This window comes from Epinephelus fuscoguttatus, linkage group LG19 (genome assembly GCF_011397635.1).
Source record: "Epinephelus fuscoguttatus linkage group LG19, E.fuscoguttatus.final_Chr_v1".
Classification (NCBI taxonomy): Eukaryota; Metazoa; Chordata; class Actinopteri; order Perciformes; family Serranidae; genus Epinephelus; species Epinephelus fuscoguttatus.
Window position 1 is genome coordinate 15014189 of NC_064770.1, and position 23095 is coordinate 15037283.

The 23095-nt window shown below is 41.4% G+C and overlaps 1 protein-coding gene and 1 non-coding gene across 3 annotated transcripts in view; one reads left to right on the forward strand and one right to left on the reverse strand.

The window, feature by feature from the left end:
• Window positions 1–2008: 2008 nt before the first annotated feature.
• gjc1 (gap junction protein gamma 1) overlaps window positions 2009–23095 on the reverse strand; it is a 64582-nt gene continuing 43495 nt past the window's right edge. The window contains exons 1-2 of one of the 2 annotated variants that reach the window (XM_049562227.1): window positions 17922–17987; window positions 2009–8474 (exon numbers count right to left, since the gene is read on the reverse strand). In XM_049562227.1, the coding sequence (XP_049418184.1) occupies window positions 6963–8420 (1458 nt within the window). In that variant the 5' untranslated portion in view covers window positions 8421–8474; window positions 17922–17987 and the 3' untranslated portion in view covers window positions 2009–6962. Of the gene's footprint in view, window positions 8475–17921; window positions 17988–23095 lie in introns of those variants that run through there. The other variant, XM_049562225.1, reaches the window with a different exon arrangement.
• Window positions 21866–21937, forward strand: trnac-gca (transfer RNA cysteine (anticodon GCA)). The gene has a single exon. It is a non-coding gene; the product is annotated as a tRNA-Cys (tRNA).

Consider the following 23095-nt stretch of genomic DNA (forward strand, 5'->3'; position numbering starts at 1 on the left):
AAGATGAATATGAGACAAGAGATCAACATTTCAGCTTTTATTTCCAGGTATTTACATCTGGATCTGATACACAACTTAGAAGATAGCATTATTTGTAATGGAACACAAAATTTTGTGATGCTTTTCCAGGCTTTCACCGCAGCCTCTTTCAGTTGTTGTTTGTTTTGGGGGGTTACTCCCTTCAGTCTCCTCTTCAGCAGGTAAAATGCATGCTCTATTGGGTTTAATTCTGGAGACTGACTTGGCCAGTCTAAAACCTTCCACTTCTTGCCCCTGATGAACTCCTTTGTTGTTTTGGCAGTGTGTTTTGGGTTGTTATCTTGCTGCATGATGAAGGATCTCCCAATCAGTTTGGTTGCATCTTTCTCTAAAATAGGAGACAAAATGTTTCTGTAGACTTCTGAGTTCATTTTGCTGCTGCCATCATGTGTTACATCATCAATGAAGATGAAAGAGCCCGTCCCAGAAGAAGCCATGCAAGCCCAAGCCATGACATTACCTCCACCGTGTTTCACAGATGAGCTTGTATGTTTGGGATCATGAGCAGATCCTTTCTTTCTTCAAACTTTTCTGTCACTTTGGAAAAGTTAATCTTTGTCTCATCAGTCCATAAAACTTTTTCCCAGAATTTTTGAGGCTCATCTCTGTACCTTTTGGCAAATTCCAGCCTGGCCTTCCTATTCTTCTTGCTAATGAGTGGTTTGCATCTTCTGGTGTAGCCTCTGTACTTTTGTTCATGAAGTCTTGTGCGAACAGTAGATTGTGATACCTTCACTCCTGCCCTCTGGAGGTTGTTGCTGATGTCACTAACAGTTGTTTTAGGGTCTTTCTTTACAGCTCTCACAATGTTTCTGTCATCAACTGCTGATGTTTTCATTTGTCTACCTGTTCGATGTCTGTTGCTTAGTACACCAGTGGTTTCTTTCTTCTTCAGGACATTCCAAATGGTTGTACTGGCTATGGCCAATGTTTGTGCAATGGCTCTGATTGATTGTCCATCTTCTCTCAGATTCACAATTGCTTCTTTTTCACCCATAGACAGCTCTCTGGTTTTCATGTTGGTTCCACCTCTAAATGCAGTCTGCACAGGCAAAATCTATTGTACCCAATCTGAAACTGAGCTCAGACATTCAGTGCTATTTATTGTTTGAATAATCAGTGTAATTGGGAGACACCTGGGCAACAAAACACACCTGTCAGTGACATGTTCCAATACTTTTGCTCTCATGAAAAAAGGGTGGGTTCAAACAAAAGGTGCTATCTTCTAAGTTGTGTATCAAATCCAGATGTAAATACCTGGAAATAAAAGCTGAAATGTTGATCTCTTGTCCCATATTCATCTTTTGATGTCAAACCCAAATATTTTCAGTCTACAACAAAAATAAAGGAATTGGCCTCACTGTTCCAATACTTTTGGAGGGCACTGTATTACACAATCGCTGATGACAGTTAAATAACTAATCATGGGATTCTTTGCTTTTGTCTTGAGACTTGTGTCAGTCTTGTGTAACTCAGAGCATTGCCTTTCATACTTTTTAAAGTCTGAACAGTGTATTTCTCATTCAGAGAAATAATTTACATAATGAAGGTGACCAAACTAGATACCTCTTTTTGAGCCAGTTTTAGAATCATGTGGGTGTTTCTATCTTTCTTTTTTGGAAAAATGTTAAAGTGAATAAATATTTATCAAAAAAATATATATATATATTTGTATTTTGTTGCTGGAGTGGAATTCAAAAGCTTTTCTTAAGAGGTCTCAGCTTCTATAATATAGTGTCAATGAGCCATAACATGCCCCAAACCTGCCAAGATTCATGCAGAATTTCTTTACAAACTACAGATTTGGCTGATCCACTGATTTATTAGCAACATTTAGCATCAAACTTTTTATTTACACTTCAGCCAATCCTTTATCTATGTTTTCTGCGATCTGAGGAGTTTTTATCTTCAGTGAGGTGTGTGAGGCCTTTCTGCCTTTTGTAACAATAATCCCTGATGTGACCACAGGGGGTCATTAAGCTCAGAGTGACTGGAAACTTTGATTAGCGCAGTGGGACAGAGAGGCTTAGTGGACTGGTTACAGTGGGACAGACAGGGGTAGTGGACTGGTTATAGTGGGACGGAGAGACTTAGTGGACTGGTAATAGTGGGACAGAGAGGGGTAGTGGACTGGTTACAGTGGGACAGAGAGGCTTAGTGGACTGGTAATAGTGGGACAGAGAGGCTTAGTGGACTGGTTACAGTGGGACAGAGAGGGGTAGTGGACTGGTTATAGTGGGACGGAGAGGCTTAGTGGACTGGTAATAGTGGGACGGAGAGGCTTAGTGGACTGGTAATAGTGGGACAGAGAGGCTTAGTGGACTGGTTACAGTGGGACAGAGAGGGTAGTGGACTGGTTATAGTGGGACGGAGAGGGGTAGTGGACTGGTAATAGTGGGGCAGAGAGGCTTAGTGGACTGGTTACAGTGGGACAGAGAGGGGTAGTGGACTGGTTATAGTGGGACAGAGAGGCTTAGTGGAGTGGTAATAGTGAGACAGAGAGGCTTACTGAACTGGTTGCATTATGCCTTAAGAATAAACAAGCACAGGAGTTAAACCTGTAGCAGAGGTGGATTTTGAGGTACACAAGACTCACATTCAGAGAGGTGAATATAACAGCAAACTCACTGTGATGTAACTGTCTTCAGAGGAGAATGTCAGTGTTGCTAGCAGCCTGATGTTATATACATGTTTGTTTATTGTTTGTCATTTTTGTTTAATTCAATAAGTTTGGCCTGGTTAATTTGTTACACTGGGGAAGTCTGGAGATGTTTATAGTCTCAAAGACTCAGATGTTCTCTTATCACAAGCAGAAGATCCTTCCACTCGACATTTTAGTTCACTCTGGATTGATCGAGGAAGTGATTATATCAGGGACAATTCAGCTTTTAAAACTAGTAGCTAATTTACCTTGTAATGAGTTAATATAATTCAAAGCCTGACAGACTCAAATGTTCTCTCATCATAAAACTGAAGTTCAACTGTCACCGAATGAACTGCCAAAATGACAAACAAAATGACACAGCTGACATGAGCTGAAGTGGCACTTCTTAGGTCTCCTGTGTTGTTCCTGCCAGTGACACAACATCAGCCCATGTGACCGTAATTCTCCTGATAGGACTGCAGAGACCTGCTGCTCTCCACCAATCAAAATCAAACACATATCTCATACTGACAACAAGAACAGGACAATACTCAACTTTTTAACATGAGAAGCCTTTTATTTCCAGACGTTTTCTCTTGGCTCTGCAGCCCAAAAAAAAGATACAGACACTTTATTCAATATGCATTTCTGATTTATTTTTTTTTGTAGGAAAATAGGTCTTTTCACATGCAAATGTTTTCATCAAAGAATATGAAAAGAAAAACTTTGCCAGGGGATACCAGTATGGCACTCAAAGAAATGTACATTTTGCAAAAGGCATAGAAAAACACACAAATACACAAATGCATGTATGAATCAGAGTTTGTATTGATAATATCACTGGTTTTATCGTCACATCCCACATGGGTGACTATAAGAAACATGTATGGAAACACTACAGTCCATCTTCTGAACACAGACATTGTTTTACATAGACAGACAGATGCTGAGGGTGGACATTGTGGTATCCCTGATAAAAAAAGACCCACAAAAGACTTCTGATACAACCACTTTGTAAGGTGCTTCCACTTATAATTCCTTCAGCTGCCAGGTATGAGGGATAATTAAATGGCTGTCAGCTCTTTTTTGCCACCTTGCAACTGTCAGTACTTTATTACCAGTATGTTTTGGCTGAAAATCCTTAAAGAGTCAATGTACTTACACAACAAACGAACATTCCAGAGAGAAACCAACATGGACATACTGACAAACTCGTAAACCTAAACGTTTAGATGCTCTTTATGGGTTGAGAAAAACAGGCCTTCATTATTATTTTCTAGCAAATGCACTGTCGTAAGCGTCAAATTACACATTGACCCGCTTATTTAAGACTGTCAGTGCCTAATCTGACACGGCATCTTTACCCTGGGCTTGTCCTGTGTTTGCTTTTAGTGTTTCTTTAAAAAGCCCTGGTGACATTTTGGAGAGACATGGTTTTCTCAGGACAGTGACAATGTGTAGAGAATAACCCCTAATACAAGTAATTGTAAAAGCCATTTCGGTCCAATAAGCACACTTTCTATCTACCCTACTCTCTTTTTTCTCAGTCAATCAACAGACAAAAGAGAACAAGGTGACACAAATACATAACTGTGCCACAGGGTAACTCTTTTGACCTGGATAGCTGCTTAAATTCATTTCTTTTCCCTAAAAACAGACAAGTCTGAGCCACATAACCTAGAATACTTTTAGCGATGTTAGGCCAAGCTGCCAGTTGTGCAGACTCTGAGCAGATGGGGTCTTTCAGTACCCTTATGGCACCTTCTCAAAACGCCCCTTCCTCTCTCTCGACAGTGCTCCCTCCTTGACAGGAAGTCGCCCTCTAGTGGCTTCAGCTGGCTCTAACAGCAAAGCATCGCCAGCTGCCTGTTTCACATTTACACTTCAATTTGTTTCTTTGTCTTCAACAAAATGCAGTGAATACTTTGGTTGAGAAACTTGACTTACTGGGGAAGTATTTAACGAGGACTGACTGACCGGAAAACTTTCGGTAAATCACCTGTGGCTTACTGGGAAAGAGTGTCAATGTGTCAAGGAGTGTCAATCACTGCTCTGGAGAGCAGCTGACTGAAATACTTCTGGTGATTTATGACTGCTGCTGCTGGCCGGCATATTGAACAGATGTGAGAAAGACTCTTTCCCTGTTGTATTGTGCACTGTGTTTATGTGAAGGAAGCCACGTCACAATGTCCAGCCTTACAATGGTTTGACCAGTTCGTTTACTGTTTGCTGGGAAAATCCTCAGATCCTTTAGACAAGATTTATTAAATCAAGAACATAATGTCACGGCTTTTCAGATTTGCTCCCTTACCAATTTACCGTCTTGAAATGAACTGCTGCTTGTTTGGAGAGCCACTGTGGGCAAAGCTTGGAATGGTTTGAGTAATTTGGCACTTCATGTCTTTTCCTCAATTTATTTCACCATCCAGGTTGTCCTGCACACACAGCTGTTAAGCAGATCTCAGAACAATGTTGGAAAAGGAGTAACACTGTTTATTAAAACACAGCCCAGAGGGTTGCTACATACATTAAATATTAATACTGTAACATACAGGGACAAGTCTGGCTTTTTTTCTTTACATCAATAAGTCACTGTAGCCGACATATTATAAAAATATACTATGTCATATTTCACATTTTTACAGTTGGAAGGCAATTTCAAACACAATAACCATAAATATCCATACGACTAATTCATTGTTTAAAGATCTTGCATTTTCTTTATTTTACAAAAACAGTTCTTTAAAAAAGTGTTTTCATATGAAACACTGGCTCAAACACAAAAATTGACTCCATTTTGGAGTTTGCTATTTAAAACCCACTCTGAAAAGCAATACATGTACTGTAATACAAAAAACAAGTGACTTTTACAAAAGGGTTGGTCTCACATAGGCATTATTCCACAACTGGAGTAGCATGGCCACAGTATTCCAAAGCTACAAACAACCAGGCTTCGTGGCAGCCCAGCATAAAATCTTGGCACTGACACTTGCATCACACAAACAGTGTTTGGTCTCACTATATTATAGTAATGGCTTTAAACCTTTTCCATTACAACGTGGTGATATTGCAGCCTTGTGCATCTAACACTGAACTTGTAGCGCTGAGAAGACTTAACCGACACAAGGCTTGTCAATAGAAAAGGAACACTACAGCTGGTTAAGGTGTTGCTGGATGCAGGTAGCATTGGCAATTGGTATCTACTTCCAAATAAAGGAAGCCCAGTAGAAGATACCACCAGGGGGCAGTCAACTACAAGGCAGATGAGACACCAGTGGAGTGCTGAGCAGCCTTATTCAATAGCCATGAAGAGCCAGGAAGAGAAACTGAGAAGTGAAGAGAAAGGTATAAAAACTGGATTGCATGTGCACCTTTATAAAAAAGAACGTTTTTTTTCTCTCAGGAAATTTCAGATCCACCTGCTATACTCGTCATTTTTCAAGCAGCAGATAGTGTAGCACAGTTATATATATATTAAAAAAAAAGAAAAGAACAGGAGACATATACAAACACACTGTCAAATGCAAAGTCACAGCAACATAACACTGTGATCCACATTGGAGAGAAAGCAGACACAGAACATGACTGACAGGATACAGCCTTCAGGAAGGTGATGCTCTCACTGGATTATCACGTCACTGCTTTAGGTGCTGCCACTGAATTATGTTTCATTTTATTGCATTTTGCATTGTTATGATGTGATTCTTGATAATGCCATTGCAGTATGGAAACATAGCTTTAGCCTGCCAGAACGTAGTAATGACCTGGCATCCCTTTGCCTCTGTACTGTGATTATACTTCAGTCTGATGTCAAAAGAATTAGGATGCCAATGTATTTATATAGACGCTGTCTATGCAGAGGAGCGGCCAGAAAATGAGCTAAGCCAAATCTGGGATCAATCTGATTTGCAACAGAACTCATTATCATTCAGTAATTTTCCGAAGTTCAAACCCCTCATAAAGGATAAACGGGAAGACAACAGAGGTCAATAATCTGCTTCAGGACTTGAAGAGAATGAGACATGTAAACGACAGACTGTAGCCAACAGTTTGTGTTGGTGTGATGTTTCAAGTTAAACAGTGATAGCCCAGACAAAACAAATTGTCAGCTGCAACATCACGTTTCTTTTGCACACTTTAGTACACAAATACACATCTTCTCCAGCTTGCAGGATTCTTTAAGGCACAGTGGTGTTTAAATATCCAAGGAAGATTGCAACAACTTGTCATCCAGTTTCCAATATATACATGGTTTCAATACACGTCACTGTTTCTGGGGTTAAATCCATACAGAGGGCTTACCCTCTCCTGACTTGCTGCTGCTGCTGTTGCTGCTGCTGCCTCCTCCACTGCTGCCACCTTTTCCATGCTTGAATCTATGCTTGCGCTCTTTCTGGGGCTGAGGCTGTGGCTGAGGTTGGGCCTGGATGATGTTACTTTGGGGCTTGTCATCCTGGTTGTCTCCAAGCTGCTCTTCTGCCCGGTGCTGCTGACTGTATGCCTGGATGGCCGCCTCCAGTTGCTCATGAGCTTGCTGGATCATGTCTTTGTTCAAAGCCACACGGGCCTCCCCTCCGGTGGGAAAGTTATCCTCATTGCTACCGAATTGCTGCTGCTCCTCTTGGGCAATATTTGCCCTGTTCTGCTTGCATGCCATCTTAGCGTTGCTTAGGTCCGTGTAGGGCATCTGCTCTGGCTTTACCACAATGTTATAGCCAGGTGGAGCTGATGGGGTGTTCCATGAGAAGGGGTAACCAACGTAATCCGCAGCCCCGTCTCCACCCACCCCTCCCTCAGAGCCTGCCTCTGGCCCTGTCCCCCCTACTGAGCCCTCCACACCCCCGTTGGTGCCAAGCAATCCCAACTGGTACTCGTCCTCCTGAGGTGGGCAGCGCCGACGGCGGAGAATGTCACAGATGGTACCAATCCCCAAATGGAGCATCTCCCAAACATTGAGCGTGAGGCAGAGGACAGTGACACCATACATGATACGCAGGAAGATGGTCTTCTCTGTAGGCCGTGACACAAAGCAATCGACACTATGGGGACAAGGTTTCCCCGAGCACACAAACACGGGCATCACACGGAACCCATACAGCAAATACTGGCCTGCAAGGAAGCCTGCTTCCAGCAGTGTACGAGTCACCAACTGTAAAACATAAACCCGCATCAGCCCCTCATCTCTTATACGCTTGCGCCCATCATGCCGGATTTTGGGTCTAGGTGTGGGTTGCAGTGGATCCCGTGGCCTTTTAGGGGGCTCAATCTCTGGTACCTCATAGATCATGGGATCATCCTCCTGGTCCTCCTCAGTCTCCTCAATGCCCCGATGCTGCCGTGCTCCAAAGCAGATCTTCCTGGGTTTTCTGTGTGTGTAGCCCCCTCCTCCTGTTCTAACTGCAGCAGAACCACCTCCTCCTTTGGCTTCATCCAATCGTGCGATCTTATTGACAGCATAGCCCATGTACATGAGAGAAGGCATCGCCACCAAGATGATTTGGAAGACCCAGAAGCGAACGTGAGATAGAGGGGCAAAGGCGTCATAGCAGACATTCTCGCAGCCCGGCTGGCCCGAGTTGCAGACAAACTTGCTCTGTTCATCGTAGTAGATGGACTCTCCCCCAACGGCAGTGAGAACGATGCGGAAGACGATGAGCACGGTGAGCCACAGCTTCCCCACGAAGGTGGAGTGGTTGTGGATCTCCTCCAGCAGCCGCGTGAGGAAGCTCCAGCTCATGGTGTCGCTGGACAGTGGGGCAGACAGTGTCCCTCTCTCACCTGCTCACAGACTCTGGACAAAGTAAAGCAAGAGGAAAATGGAAGAAAGAGGGAGAAAAAGGAAAAGAGTATGAGTTCACAGGAAATGCTAATTTCAAAACGGAGTAAAACAAGTAGTGAGATTTGTGCAGATTTTTCTAGACTTTTATCGCTGTGGAAAATGGCATTAGTTCTGCAAACTCAGTAGGAAGATGGGAAAAGGGGTGACATAATAACTGCCTTAATTAAAATAAGTGTTCCCCCCTCTTAGCTTAGGCAATCAATATATCTTTAATTTGATCTGTTGCTTATTGCAGCACAAATGCACACACACTGAATTCGGGGCTCTGTGCCACAGTGAGGTCGCTGTCAAGTTCAGGCTCTTTTAGGGAATTAGAAGACCAAGTGGAAAGAGGATATCGGTATTAAAAAATACCATCAAGCAGCACTGAGAAGGAGGCAAAATAATCCAAATAGGGAATTTGCTATCGCCAAATACACACTCACTTTATTTAACAGCCTATCTCTTTTTGAAGAATAAATCCTCTTAGTGAGCCTTCTTCTGTGTGAGGTGCAGTTTTCAGGATTGTATTAACTTGACTGGTTTGTTCTGGTTGGGAGGTAAATAGCATTGTGCTGTGCCTCTGTGCATGTGCGTACTTGTGTGTGTGTGTGTGTGTGTGTGTGTGCACTTGAGCACAGTTTAGGAAAAGGGACATGTTGCCTATGTAGGTTAGGTTTGGGCTCCAGGCAGTCCATCCAAACCAGCAGAATCAGCAGGTGGCCGGGCACAAACCATTGGAGCGGGGAGTCAGACAGCAGACCCACATTAGCTCAGGCAGTGGAGCTGAACCCAAACACTGCTGTCCCTCAGGGCAGCTTTGGGGGATGAGTATGACACCTCCACAGAACTTTACCCCTTATGAAGCCGCAATAGTGCATGGCTTATTGTCAGCCAGACTGAGAGGAAAATCCAACCATGAATACTAGCTTAGTTTGGGGTTTAAAGGGCTTCCAGGGACTATATCCTTACCAAGCAGGTTGAGAGCTTAGTCGGAGCGAACTACAGCTGCAGTGAGAGGGAAAATTTAGCTGGAGGAGACGGGTAGGAGCTCCCAGCCCTCTGCTTTGTGTCTCCAGTAGGAGCAGAGAGGGCGGGAATGTTTGGAAAAAGGCTTGCGATGAAACATGTGTCATATTGATCACTTTGACCATATAAGGGCATGCCTGGGACACAGGAGGTAGATGTCAGGAATCCTTCGTGTGTAAATACACACTCCAGTACGCATATTACCCACATACAGTAAGAGGCCTTAACTGTGTACAATCAGATTAAGCATCTGAGTCCTTGGGAGAGTGCTAACTGTGAGCGTCTGTGACCAACACGTATGAGTAAGCAGCAAATGGCCGAAGCGGAGCAAGAGGCTGCCACAAGCACACAGAGTCATAGCGGTGTCCTTCCATGGTCGAGCTCTGTCTGACTTTTCCCGCATTACATCATTGCACTTCTTTACATAACTCTTACTGTGCTGCACTCTTGTCCTTTAGATAATACTAACCAGATTCAGTCACAGAGAGTCAGCTGCAAAGGTTAAACTGCTTTGATTTAATATAATGGTAAGGTTATTCTGCTGTTTAATGTTTTAAGGCAACGATGTTTCATTGTTAGTGCTTCTTTTAATACTTATTTTTTCCCTTCCTTTCCAGTTTCTGCTGTATGTGCAGTGTTGGACTATCTATAGCAATACTTCTTTTCATAGGACTTGTGAACTTAATTAAATATTTATGACGTAGTGAATTCAAGTTGTTATTACTTACTTTGTTGGATTTCTGCCTTCAGTCAGAGTTTCCTCTCTGATGTGTGCCCTCCCTGCTCTTGCTGTATTATATATATATACATATTTATATATATATATATATATATATATATATGTGTGTGTGTGTGTGTGTGTGTGTGTGTTAGGGCTGGGACTGGGAAATTAAAGCGTTAATTTCAATAATTAATTACATAAAAAATAATGTGTTAAAAAAATAACGCATTTAATCGCACCTTGCTCAGTTCCCTAATTTCTGGCACACCGGTAACACTACTGCACACACTCCAGCCTGGAAGGTGGTGGTAATGCACCTAAAGTTTGTTTGCCAGCCGTGAAGACGATGCACAGAATGCATTGAGGGACATCAGCGCACAAGAAAGTTTAGTGAACAGTGATGGAAGACAGCATTGTTTGGCTTGTTGGGCAAACTTTTTGTTTTTTAAACTTCCCGATTGCAGCTTGGATAAGAGCATGGTTGTGTGCAAATTTTGCACCAAAGAGTTTTCTTAGCACCGCAGCACTAATAGCCTATGGTATCACCTCAATGCAAAAAATGTTGCTCCCCAGAGCTAACGTGAGCTACAACAGTCCTGGTACAGGCAAGCAGCGTAGCCAGCCCACAATAGATCAGATGATGGGTTTCAGAGCCAAAAAGTCTTAAAATGTTGAATATAATAGCTATAATTGCACTTTGAGTTTGCACTAATCTGTGAATGTAGTAGACAGATGAAAAATCCACAGATAAATATAGATGAAAAATAAACATTTTTGTTCTTTAAGTTCACGTATATGTCTATTCACTGATTCAGTGGTCAACCAAAATTTATTTGAATTGAAAAACTTTGCGTATTGTATCAAATATTGCTATTTGATAAAAATGCGATTAATCAAGTTATTTAATTACAATTTTTTTTAATCCTTATATATATTTATAAATATATGACTCATAGACTGTAGTGTGCCTCACAGACAGCCTGTCATTCATGCAGCTCCAGCCTTAAATATGCAAAACTTTAAGCCTCAACAAACTATAAAGGAGTGACTTACATAAAAATTCCCCCCCATCCAGTTGTCATGACCAAATCTGTTTTTTGTACCTGGCTGTTAACATGTTTAATTCTACTGTAAAATTGGTCATTTTAACATTGGCGTCTATGGTGATTGACTCGCTTCTGGAGCCAGCCTCAAGAGGCCATTGGAGGAACTTTTTTTTTTTTTTTAGTTTTGGAGGTTGCTCTTTGATCTTAAGACCTTATCATATGGTTTTCCTGTATGTTCTATTTATATGTTCGAGCTCTTGATGTTTACACTGAGTAAAAAGTTCACACCCAAGTTTTCATGTTTTTGTGGCTGCACCATTAGCTCAAATGGAAATCACTGAAATGTTCTGTGCATCATTTTATACGCATTTCTTTAAAATTCACACACATTTGGTATTTTTTTGAAACTTTGGGATCTCCAATAGAGTTTAGAAGCACTGTGGGTTTGTAATGACTGACTGACCCAGAGTAGGGCTGGGTGATATGGAGAACATCAAATATCACAATATTTTAGTCCAAATATCTCAATGTTAATATTTTAGGGTTAACTATTAGCGCTTCAAGAAAATATTTTCAAGACAACTTTGACTGATAATCATCAGTAATGTGGATATAATGGTTAAGTGAGTAAAGACAAAGAATAGAAAGCAAAAACAGTAGGGTATGTTCAGAAAATTCCATCACTTCATTGCGATGCAGCATTTAAAAGCAGGAAAAAACAACACATATATTACAATATCAAAAATCTAAGATGATATCTGGTCTCATATTGCAATATCGATAATATATTGTATATTTATTCAACCTTGTATTCACTTTCTAGAGCTCTTAGGTAAGTTTGTGCACCAGGAACTGTCACACCCCCTCCTGACCAGGAGAGACGCCCCAGCCCGGGCACATGGCTGCCTGGGCTGAATACTCCTGCTACCTCAGCCACATATAACCTGGCATTTTGCTTTCTCATCTAATTTATGTCTGCGGGAGCTAGTGGGGCAGTTAGGGGTAAGAAGCTGACTCTGTGCATCAAGTTACTGGGGTGAGTCAGCCTCCGCACAGACACAGCAGGCCGGCTTTCTGTCTGTTACTCTGATGTAAACGATGAACAGCAAATTGGTGGAAATCATGTCACACATGAAAACATCAAAAAGCACACAGACTTCGGTTCTAAAGTCGGAAAAGGAAACAAGTAAAACTCCCTTCAGTGTAATCCCACTGTGATTTTATATACTGTAAGAGGAGATGAGTAATGATCTTTGAAAGGGATTGACATTCAGGATCAGTGGCTCTATAGCCATTAGCCCAAAAGGTCATGACTGTGTAATTACGGATCATCAAACTATTAGTCTCTCTGATACATCTGAGCCCACAGAACAGTGCAAGGTCAAAGGACAACAATATCTCTTCCTAAGGGGTTAACTCTTCACATCGCGACATCATACGGCGATTCAATCAGACAGCTACAAATACAGTAAGCGTCACTGGAGGGATCCCCTCAGTCGCTGGCCGTCACCCCTCCGGATCCACAGAGACTGACATCCAGATATAGCATACAGACAGACTCACACAGACACACACACACGTGCAACACCCTCAAAAAGCATGCAGAGCAGAGCCACAACGTCCCTGTACACAAACACACCATGACTATGAGGAAGACTGCATTAGGGTTAGCTGAGGTGCTCCTCTTTCACGGTAATGACTCATCATGTGGACACATTGCTCCAGCTGGAGGGTCCTGGGCTTGGGAGGGACACCAGGGGGAATGAGCCCACCACAGGACTACCCCGATTCTTGCAGGAGAACACTTCAAGTGAACGAGGCTTGTAATTGTGTAACAGGGAGATGTGCTGTAACCGCATGCATCATTGAGGAGAGTCCTGTGCAGCAACAGGTGACGATACATAACAGGTGTGCCAGGTCATGGCTTCTGTATATCACATTTCAGCAACACCATCAATTACTGTCCACTGACATGTGTAGCAAGAAGATGATTTTTGGCGTGACATGGAAATAAAACAGTAAACAAACAAATAAAATAACAGGTTTTATGATCCCTGCAAAGCAACAATTTGTTACTTATATCTGAAGTACTACTTGAGTCTTTTCTAAACAATTTTGTGTTCACGTGAGACTTTTCAATAATGTTTCTTGACGTAGACGTATATGTACTTACATAAGATTTAAAGGCTGTGTTTGTCACATGCTCAGGCAAAACGTGCAATGAAATGCAAGCTGGCTGTTATAAAAAAAAAGGCTTTGTGCAACAGAGAATAATAATAAGAGTCAATAAGGTTGAATTTTTTAGTATATGAAAATGTGAACTGTAGATACAATACAATTTTATACATGCACAAATGCAAATGTGCAATGCAAAGGACTCACAGAGGACAACATACTAGATGAGGTAGAGGATATACAGAGGTCAGAGGTCACTGCCCTCATGCCCTGAGGGAAAAAGCTTTTTTAGAGTCTTTCTGTATTAGAGTGTTAATAAACTGCACTTTTAACTAGAAAAGTGCACTCAGTAGAGCGCAGATCTCTGCCAGGCTGTCGCATTCTGGCTGCAGCCACCCGACAATTCTCGTAATTCCAGCAGACACGCTGCGGTGTCTTTCAGCCATGTTCCAGAAGCTAATGAGAAATGCTTGTTGCACAGAACAGATCTTCTTCTAACAGGAACTGTAATATAAAATGGAGTTCAAAAAGGCCTACAATATAATAATGAGGATGATAATGTGTTTTTAACAACTAAAACACAGCCACAAATCTGTGATCCATGTCATTCATAACTTGACTGACTGGTAATGTATTTGTCGACAGGCTACAACACAACAAAGTAGTTAATAGCAGCAATAAACATGATTAAAACAGACAAAGAAAGAGACATGATTTAACCATGCAGCCTACTTACTCACTTATGTTAGAAGCACTAATATCGAGGAAAAATGACCAAATCAACAAAATCTGCAAGTCTACAAAATCAGGCAGGCAAAACTCTTTGCTTCCAAAATGCCACAGTGTTGAGTATGGAACAAAGCCGGGTCACAGCCATGGCAGCTGGAAGGCAGCGCAGCAGCAGTGCTGGATAGAATTGTGCCAGAAATACCTTTTTGCTATGTGATTTTAATAATGATTTGCTGCCTCTGTCAGACAGCTAAGAGGAGTGAGGAGTCAGCAGTCAATGACGGTATAAAACAGTCAATAAAAGTTCTTTTGTTTTTTTTTGTTTTACATTTCTAAATCTCAGCAACCTCGAGAAGTCCTACAGTCATAAATGTACACACAAAATATGAGGCTGATTGGCCCAGTAGTTTGTCTATATCCTCTCTCTATGCCTTTAAACTGTCTACATTTTACATATTACTGCTTGTTTTTTTGCAGATACACAAATAAATACACACACACACACACACACACACACACACACACACACACAAAGCCACATTAAAATTAATAAACACAGGCCAAGAGCAGTTTAGATAATGAACATACTGTAAATGGTAGGGAAAAAGCTCTAATGAGTGAATGTGAGGGTATTCGATTTATTTGCCTCTAGATAAATGTCAGTTAAGCGAAGCATACCAACATACATTTATAGAATGATGCAACATTAAGCTGCTGCGCAAAACTGTTCCTGTACTTAAAACCATTATTGTATGTTCACTGCATGTGAAGTAAATGCAGTTATTGGATCATATCCTAGTTTTTTATATTATTTTGTCTCCACTTCTCTGTTAATTTCACACAGTACTCATTCAAACATCCGTACAGATGTGGCAGTCGCTATCCATCAGTCAGCTCACAGAACAGATGCACGTTTCCCCCTGCAGAGTATGAATGTCAGTATGGGCTTGGAATAGACATCAGTCTGTGTCATCATCATGCTAAGATTGAGTTAGTCTTGATCCTGCTGATCTGCTGCCTTTAAAACACTCCTCTTGTTGACTTTGTACTTTTTTGTGGTTACAATTGCTTTTTTTATGTACAGTACAGTGCTTTAAACTTAATTAATTCCATGATTATTTTTGCAGCAACTTCAGGTGAGCAACATGTGCGCAATGATTTTAGCTGTTCACTATCTACACTTTTTTTTTTTTTTTTTTTAAATGGAAACAGCAAATGATATAAACTATACTTTTGTCATACTTTTCATATTTTGTTTATTGGTCTTATATGCAGTAGTGCCTATTGGCTACATATTATAATATCAATGTCATATTTTTCCTCACTGCCGCTACAAGTACTTGTGCTTTACCTTTATTAACCTATGTCTCGGTATAGCATCTCAAGCAATGGCATGAATGTGCATGAGGGGCTATCTTGAGTTATAACATCATCATTAAGCGCAACACAAGCAAAGCAACAATAACATTATAATGGCCACTCTTTGATGGTATTACCAGGATAACGCTGAACTGCAGTTTCTGTCAATTGTGCAAAAATGAGAGATGCCAATCTCTCGTGCAATTCTGTTTTATTTTTCTACAGCAATGGCAAGATGCTAGTTTTCATTCAAGAAAAAAAATATATAAATGTCTGTTTAGCATGAAACAAATCTAGAGTCAAATCTGGAGTGTGCTTTTCACAGCAAAAAGGATTTCGATCATTTATTGCTGATACTGAACGTATTCAACAGTCGGCTGGCAGCAAGGCAAAGCCAAGAAAAAGAGAGATCGTTAAATCAGGCTGCGTGCTTCACAAATATCCCTCTCTTAGTATGAGGAAGCCACTATTTTTCCATTTTATATTAACAGAAAACTTAATGAAAACTGGTGGCGGCAGAGTTTGAAGCTGTCTTCACCGCCGACAATAAAGTTCTGCAATGTGTTCATGGATTTAATATGCTGGCTTTGTAAAGATTAATTACATAAAAAAGAAAAATGTAGCTAATAATTAATTGGGATGCGATATCATTTCTGGCACAATGAAGCCTATTGTCCAAGAGCCAAGTGTAGTCAAAAGTTAATAAGCCTCTTTTAGACCATAGCCATCAAAAATAAATAAATTAGTTAAGAGATTCTAATCACAGGGTAAGCCAGAGCCAGCAAGAGATATGTGGATGATTTTAGTGTCTATAAAATATCTTATTAATTCCTGTCACCAGGGACACAAATGCTTCTTTAAACAATAAACACAATGAAAGCATCAGAGAGCTGTGAGACAACTGACTGGGACCTCTGAGCGTGTTCTGTTAAGGCTGATGTTCCTCCTATTTTCCTTATTTGAGGGTCATTGCCAGACTGCCCTCTCCCTCTGTTCTGCCAGTGGCATCCTCAGGCTTCACTGATGCCCCTCCAAGCCTCCACCTTGTCCCACACGCACTGCACAGATCAAACTAATCTACTCTCACAGTTGCTGGCCGGACATCTGTCCATGATAACCCCCTGGATCGTCATATGTGGGTTAAACCATGGCTGATGTGAAGCTACAAGACCCCATCTAAAACCATATATATCACACAAAGGTCACCGGCATCTCCGCTTGTGATTTGACAATATGAGTGGAGATAACCACCACAACAGCACTGCGTGGAAGACCGACCGCAAGCAAATGCTCGGCTTAAGAAGCACGAGGGGCTTCTTGTATTGTGGTTCCCCTTCTCCTCCTCTGAAGGCTGGATAAGCTCCTTTGTTAGGCTCTCAGAGATATTCAAACCACCCAAAAAATCCAGCGTAGCTAAAAATGGATTTCTTATCAACTTTTCTGGTTGTCCTTTTTTTTCTGAGCAGCGACTTCGCTCAAAAAAGTCCCTGAAGTGATTAAAGATATGCATGCCAACAGTGACTTTGCTTTAAGTTGAGTTCACTCACACAGAAGGTCATCACAGCTGTTAATCACTTTCATTTAATACACTAATTTCTACCAGAATGTGTGGTGCTTGTACTTAGACACACAAACACAGACATGAAACTTACTTGCGGAGTGATCAATGCGCGCGGCCATGACACACAAATGACCTGTAAATTCCGAAGGTCTAAGTAGGCGGTACACCCCAATTTGGGCCTCTGGCTCATAAAACGTGTAGCAGAAGACATAAGTGAGGGATAAAAATAGAAACTGCTCAACATTGTGGTCAAACGTGGACCTTGGCCAGTGAGAGAATCTTGAGACGAATAAGTCTTTGCTGAGATGGATGAATGAGCTCTTCGTCTTCATTTTGCAGGAGGGAGGCGGGTTCGGAAGGAGCACTTCTCTCTCAGTATTCGTGAGAAACTAAAAATTCCCTCATTAACAGTGTCCGAAGGGAAGAAACGCAATGGCAAACTGGTTCCATATGTTACAGGATGAATCTCTGAGGCAGGAGCAGCCTCTCTGTGTGCAACTGTGCCTTTTATTCAACATCATGCAGAGAAAGGATACATGTAAATAGTATTTTTTGCTATGTTAAGTTCCCCCATAGAGTACGAGCAAGTCAAGGAAGATATGACATTGTCACTAGACACTGTAAATATGTATCCTTTGGTCAAGAGGTTTGGCTTCCTGGTAGAACTGATCAGTTACAAATGAGAGATTACTTAAAGTCAGTCATTACTTAAAGTCACTTTCAAATCATTTAATACAAAAATACAAGCAGATACAGACAACAAACAAGCAGAAAGTAAAGTGATGAAGCAGCATACTCACTCTACTCTTCTCCCAGACACCAGGTACTGTGTCCTTTGTCTCTCAACCTGAGGCCCCTCATCTCTGTCTCCTCGTCCCACTTAGCCTCCTTTACATACCCCTTAACCTCGGCTGACATCAAACATCACTGACCTAAAATCAACAACGGCATCCAGACAACAAAAAACTCAAAAACAAAACACACGGCTCTGTAGCCGTTCTCTCATGAAGAGCCTCAGTATGTGTGCTTAACCAAGTGTGAGCTCTTCTTGAAAGAGAGAGGAATGAGGGAGGCAGAGCATCTTGCCTCTCTCCCCATGGTACTCAAAATGGTCCTCACTTTACCCCCTCATCCCCTCTCAAACTGGGTCATGGTTGGGGGTGGGGATGGGTGTGTGTTTGTATGTGTGGTGATGATGAGGATGAGGAGGAGGTGGTGGGGTTTTAATACCCCTTGGAGGGGTGAAGGGAGGGGAAGTCTGACTGACAGACAGTGATAGGGTGGAAGGGGAAGTATGTGGTTTTGGAGGTAAAAGATACTCAAGTCATTGACTGTGTGAGACCTCTGGCTATCCGTGAGGGGCCACTAGACGGGCTTTCAGGAAAAGGTAAGGGTAGCAATTAGACATCTGGTTTTTATGCTTTTGTAACAGTGTTATGGTGCATCTAATAGTGAATCCAACTGTGGTAAAGGGGGGTTTTTGAGTCTAGTAGATCCTAATTAAATAACTTAAAGCTTGTAATTTCTCTACATAGTGAAACAATTTGTGCTTGGTTTGCAAAAAAGGAAACACAACAAGTGCATAATGTACGTTGAGTAGATGTAATTAAGCTTAGATATGTTTGTCCAAACAAGATTCTAGTGGGATCAACCTACCAATAAAAACATCACTGAGAAGATTTTCAGCCTCCATAAAAAGAGAGCAGGAGCTACTAATGCAAACAGGGATAAACCTTTGTAACATGTTTATCCCTTTACAACAAGAAACAGTGGATTCATGTGGGACTGTGTCTGATAATTTCTTAAACTTAACAGCATTTTCCCAGTTCATGGCATGATTTACCAGCTGTTCGGAGGTGAAAAGGGAGCCAGCTTTTGAACTTCTCTCGAGCTCTGTTTTGTTTTCGTCTTTAACTATCTGTCACTTCTTGTGTGTACAGCTGACTTTCACGAGAGATAATAAAAATGTGTGCATAAGCCGGCTATTTTTTGGCATCCGACTCTTAAAGTTGTATATCAGTCCATTTTAGCTTAGCAGATTTTGGGGTATATAGACAACTAACAAGACATTGCAATATAGAAATACCAAAGCTGTTTGCAACAGTTAAGAAACAGTGTTTCCATCATATCATTTGCCCACCAGAGAGTACTTAGAAAGGTTGGGGTTTTTTTAGACAAGCTTAAAAAATGAGCATGCCACCTCTAAGGGTGCTTTCACATCTGCCCAGTTTGGTTCAGTTCAATCAAACTTAAGTTTGTTTGCCCCTTAGGTGCAGTTTGTTTGGGCAGGTGTGAACAAAGCAATCGCCAAAACAACCGGACGGAGACCTTCTCAAAGCATTGGTCTCGGTCCGGTTACAAACAAACTCTGGTGCAGTTCGTTTGTGGTGAGAATGTGTTCCGAACTCAATCTGAACCAACTGCAGTCGCATTACGCATTGTTTGGGTTAAACATGAGCATGTTACAGTCCTGGAGGATTATTAGTGTGCACCTCCTCCTGCACATCCAATGCATCAAAACATTGTTTTCTAGTTGGAGCCGCGCCTCGTTTTCAAACTGTATGGTTTGTCTAAAATGAACAATGACAGCAATATAGTTCACGATGACCAGCGCTAAAATCAACCTGCGTAGTTGTCCCTCCATTGTGACATTAGAAAGTGTCGCATTTATCTTGCAAGTGTGCTCTTCTTCAGTGTTTTGTTTACTTCCTGGATTTATCCCGCATGGACATTCTGACCTATCAAGAGCAGCTTTCTCGAGCAAGGCATTTGATCTGGTCCGCTTGTAAATGCTGCCGTGAGAACACGAACCGACACTAAGAAAATATGCAACTTTGTTACAAAATTAGTCCCTGATTCGGACCCAAGCAAGCAAACTCTAGGTCTGAAAGCACCCTTAAGGTCAAGACTCATCAAACCGACATAAAAGAACTAGTGACGACAAAGGCCAACTGTTGTATTGCCTCACATCGGCTGTGTCCTGGCCAAAAAGTAGAACTTGCAAAGACTGCAAGACTATAGGCAACAGCCTACTATGAGCGAAAATAGCAGCGGGCAGCAGTCTTCTGTACTTGTCGTCCAAAAAGGGAAACCAAAAGACCAACAAGATCGATTCAAGATGGTAGTTAGGAAGTTAGCACATAAACAACACAACCCAAAGTTGAAAGAACAGCGAAGCATAACACAGCAACACAGGGGCAGCAATTTTATCAGGGTGGCCATGGTCCTCCAGTCCCCCTCTTGGAGGCACCACTGCAGCAAAACTGGCATTCATATCACCCTCAGCTGTACTTTGAGTTTTAGTTCATTACCAAATGTTTAGATATAAAAAGTCCTGCTCATTACACATCTTGGTCACTGTCTTTAAATATAAGCTACATTAATGTTACATGAGAAAAGTTTGGACAACAAAGATTTTGAATTTTTTTAAACTCCATTCAGTTTTCTGTATTTGCCTGAAAATTCCGGTATCAGTTGGGTTACACTCACAGTATTATTCACACCACTGGCCATGAGGTTTATACCAAGTCCAATGTTTCAAAGCATAACAAATAATTGATGCTCAACATGCTGTCTGCAATGATTGCCAGTAGATTTTGGGGTTCTAAGAGGAAGTGAGCTGCCAACTATATAAAGAGACCCAACAACACTAGTTGATAGAGAAAGTTAGAAAAGTCATAAAAGGACACTGCGAACTCTTTGAGATACAAGTTGGGAAATATCCAAAGAATCATCTGACCCTGGCCATTCTGGATGTTTTATGTCGACCACATATACTGCAGTTTCTGCTTGCAGATATATGGACACTTGTTCATAATCCTCCCCATCACTTTCAGCCTCTGTGTGCCCTCCTCTCTCCATCACTCTGCTCCCTCCCTTGTGCCCTCTCACAGAGTCATAATCATGCAACGCTACCAACAATAAAAGTTGTTCGTTTGATATTGTCCAAATCCACTCAGTAGCGGTGGTTGCTCAAATTAGCACTGCACGCTATCTCAGCCTCTTTTCTTATCTCTCTCCTCTGAGCGGACCAATTGCTATCACCAAATTTCACAGATCATGTGCTGAGAAATCGGGGGGCATAAATCCTCTTTAAATTCATATCATGTCGCTCAAAGTGCACAGCTTCTGTTTAATATGTTTTTCTTTAATGTACAGCTATTGCCATTTTTTTTGAAAGTGTGAAGTTGGTAAGTGGTGATATGTTATTTTTTTTCTTGGACATGTCATCTTGGTAATAACCTTGAATAATTTGACGCCCTCATCTCCTTTTGATGTGAGTAGTTTCATGAAGCAGTTTCTTCAGTCACACAGATTATTATAGAAAGCTGCACTAGATGTGATGTTTTGATTTTGCTGTTGACGGTGCTGATAATGATGATCCAAAACCATCAAAGAAAAAAATAATAGCTATAATGTGTATACCAAGGAGGAATGATGGCAGCTGTTGACAATTAATCAGACTGAAGGCCTCTGCCGATGTGGCTATGAGTGTTTGACAGCAAAATAAAAAGTCCCCAGCTCAGTTCTGGGTACCCCGTGTTCAAACTCTTGTAAGTAATACACACTAAATTGCCATGTAAGCCGCTTTTTTATGTATGTGTGTGTGTTTGTTTACGCCACAGTCGAGGTCGTCTCTGCAGACTCAGCCAGCACACCGGTGGAGATGATTTATTACTTTCATTTTCTGCTGACATAATGTGGAACAGTTCCATGGCACTGTCACTGCCAGTTACTGAGCAAAGGGGGTATAGCTCAGTGGTAGAGCATTTGACTGCAGATCAAGAGGTCCCCAGTTCAATTCTGGGTGCCCCCTTCAAGAAAATATTTAAAATGAAAAAAATAGCCATGTGTACACTACATTATACATAAGCACCTAAACCCAGTGGGCACTCCAGTAGAAATTCCTTATGCAGTTCCAGCTCAGTCAAATCAGCTCTCCCATGTTGATGAACTCTGCAGGTCGCTCAGTGTGTCACGAATTCAAACTACTGAATAACTTTAAGAAGGCTTTAAGCAGGCAATGTATTTTGTGTTCACACTGGAAAAAATATATATTATCCACACTGTTGATGGTTGCTATTCTCCCATTACATATTTATACTGGGGTGTAATTTCCACTGGAGACAGTGGGACATGCCTCACCCTCTTTTCAAAATCCTGTTTGTTTCCCCATGACAATATTACTTTTAAATGTCCAGAGTATTTAGTACTATACTGGCAGAATTTAGCTACCTTAATTATTTCCTGTATTCATTTCAGTTCTGATTTACATTGCAAAATTTTTTATTGTGTCCCCCATACTTCTCAAAATATGTGGGACATTGTATATGTTACACCCTTGTGTGTGTGTGTGTGTGTGTGTGTGTGTGTGTGTGTGTGTGTGTGTGTGTGTGTGTGTGCGTGTGTATACACATATAAATGAGAAACTTCATTGTCTACTTATGATCCTGATCTCTTTTTCTTCAGTGCAGCATTAGAGAGACTGCTAATATCAGACGTCTGTAAGCTGTGGTCGGTGTGCACATGCTGACATCCTCACAGAGACAATATATAAATATATAGAGAGATTAGAGTTAATGATGCAGTGCAAATCAGTTGACTGTGACTGTAACATAAACTCTTTGCCCTTCATCAGACACAGCTAAGATTGATCGGATCTCACTGAAATATATCCAACTTGTGGAGATGAGTCTGCGTAGCGCGGTGGCCAGGGAAAGGTTCTCATGAGATTACAGGTTTAAAAGAGTTTTAAAAAAGAATGGGGGAATACTTATTTGGATACAGTCTGACTTCTGTATCATCTGATTTGTCTTGGTGTCAGTGGATCGTAATATTTAGTCCAGAAGTAGCTGTGATATAAACATCAGCGTGTAAACCTGGGCTTCCATCCATGCTGCTTATCATACACTTTGACAAGATAAAACAGTATTAAAATGATTTCATAGAGGTGTGTGCATTAGATTACGTACAG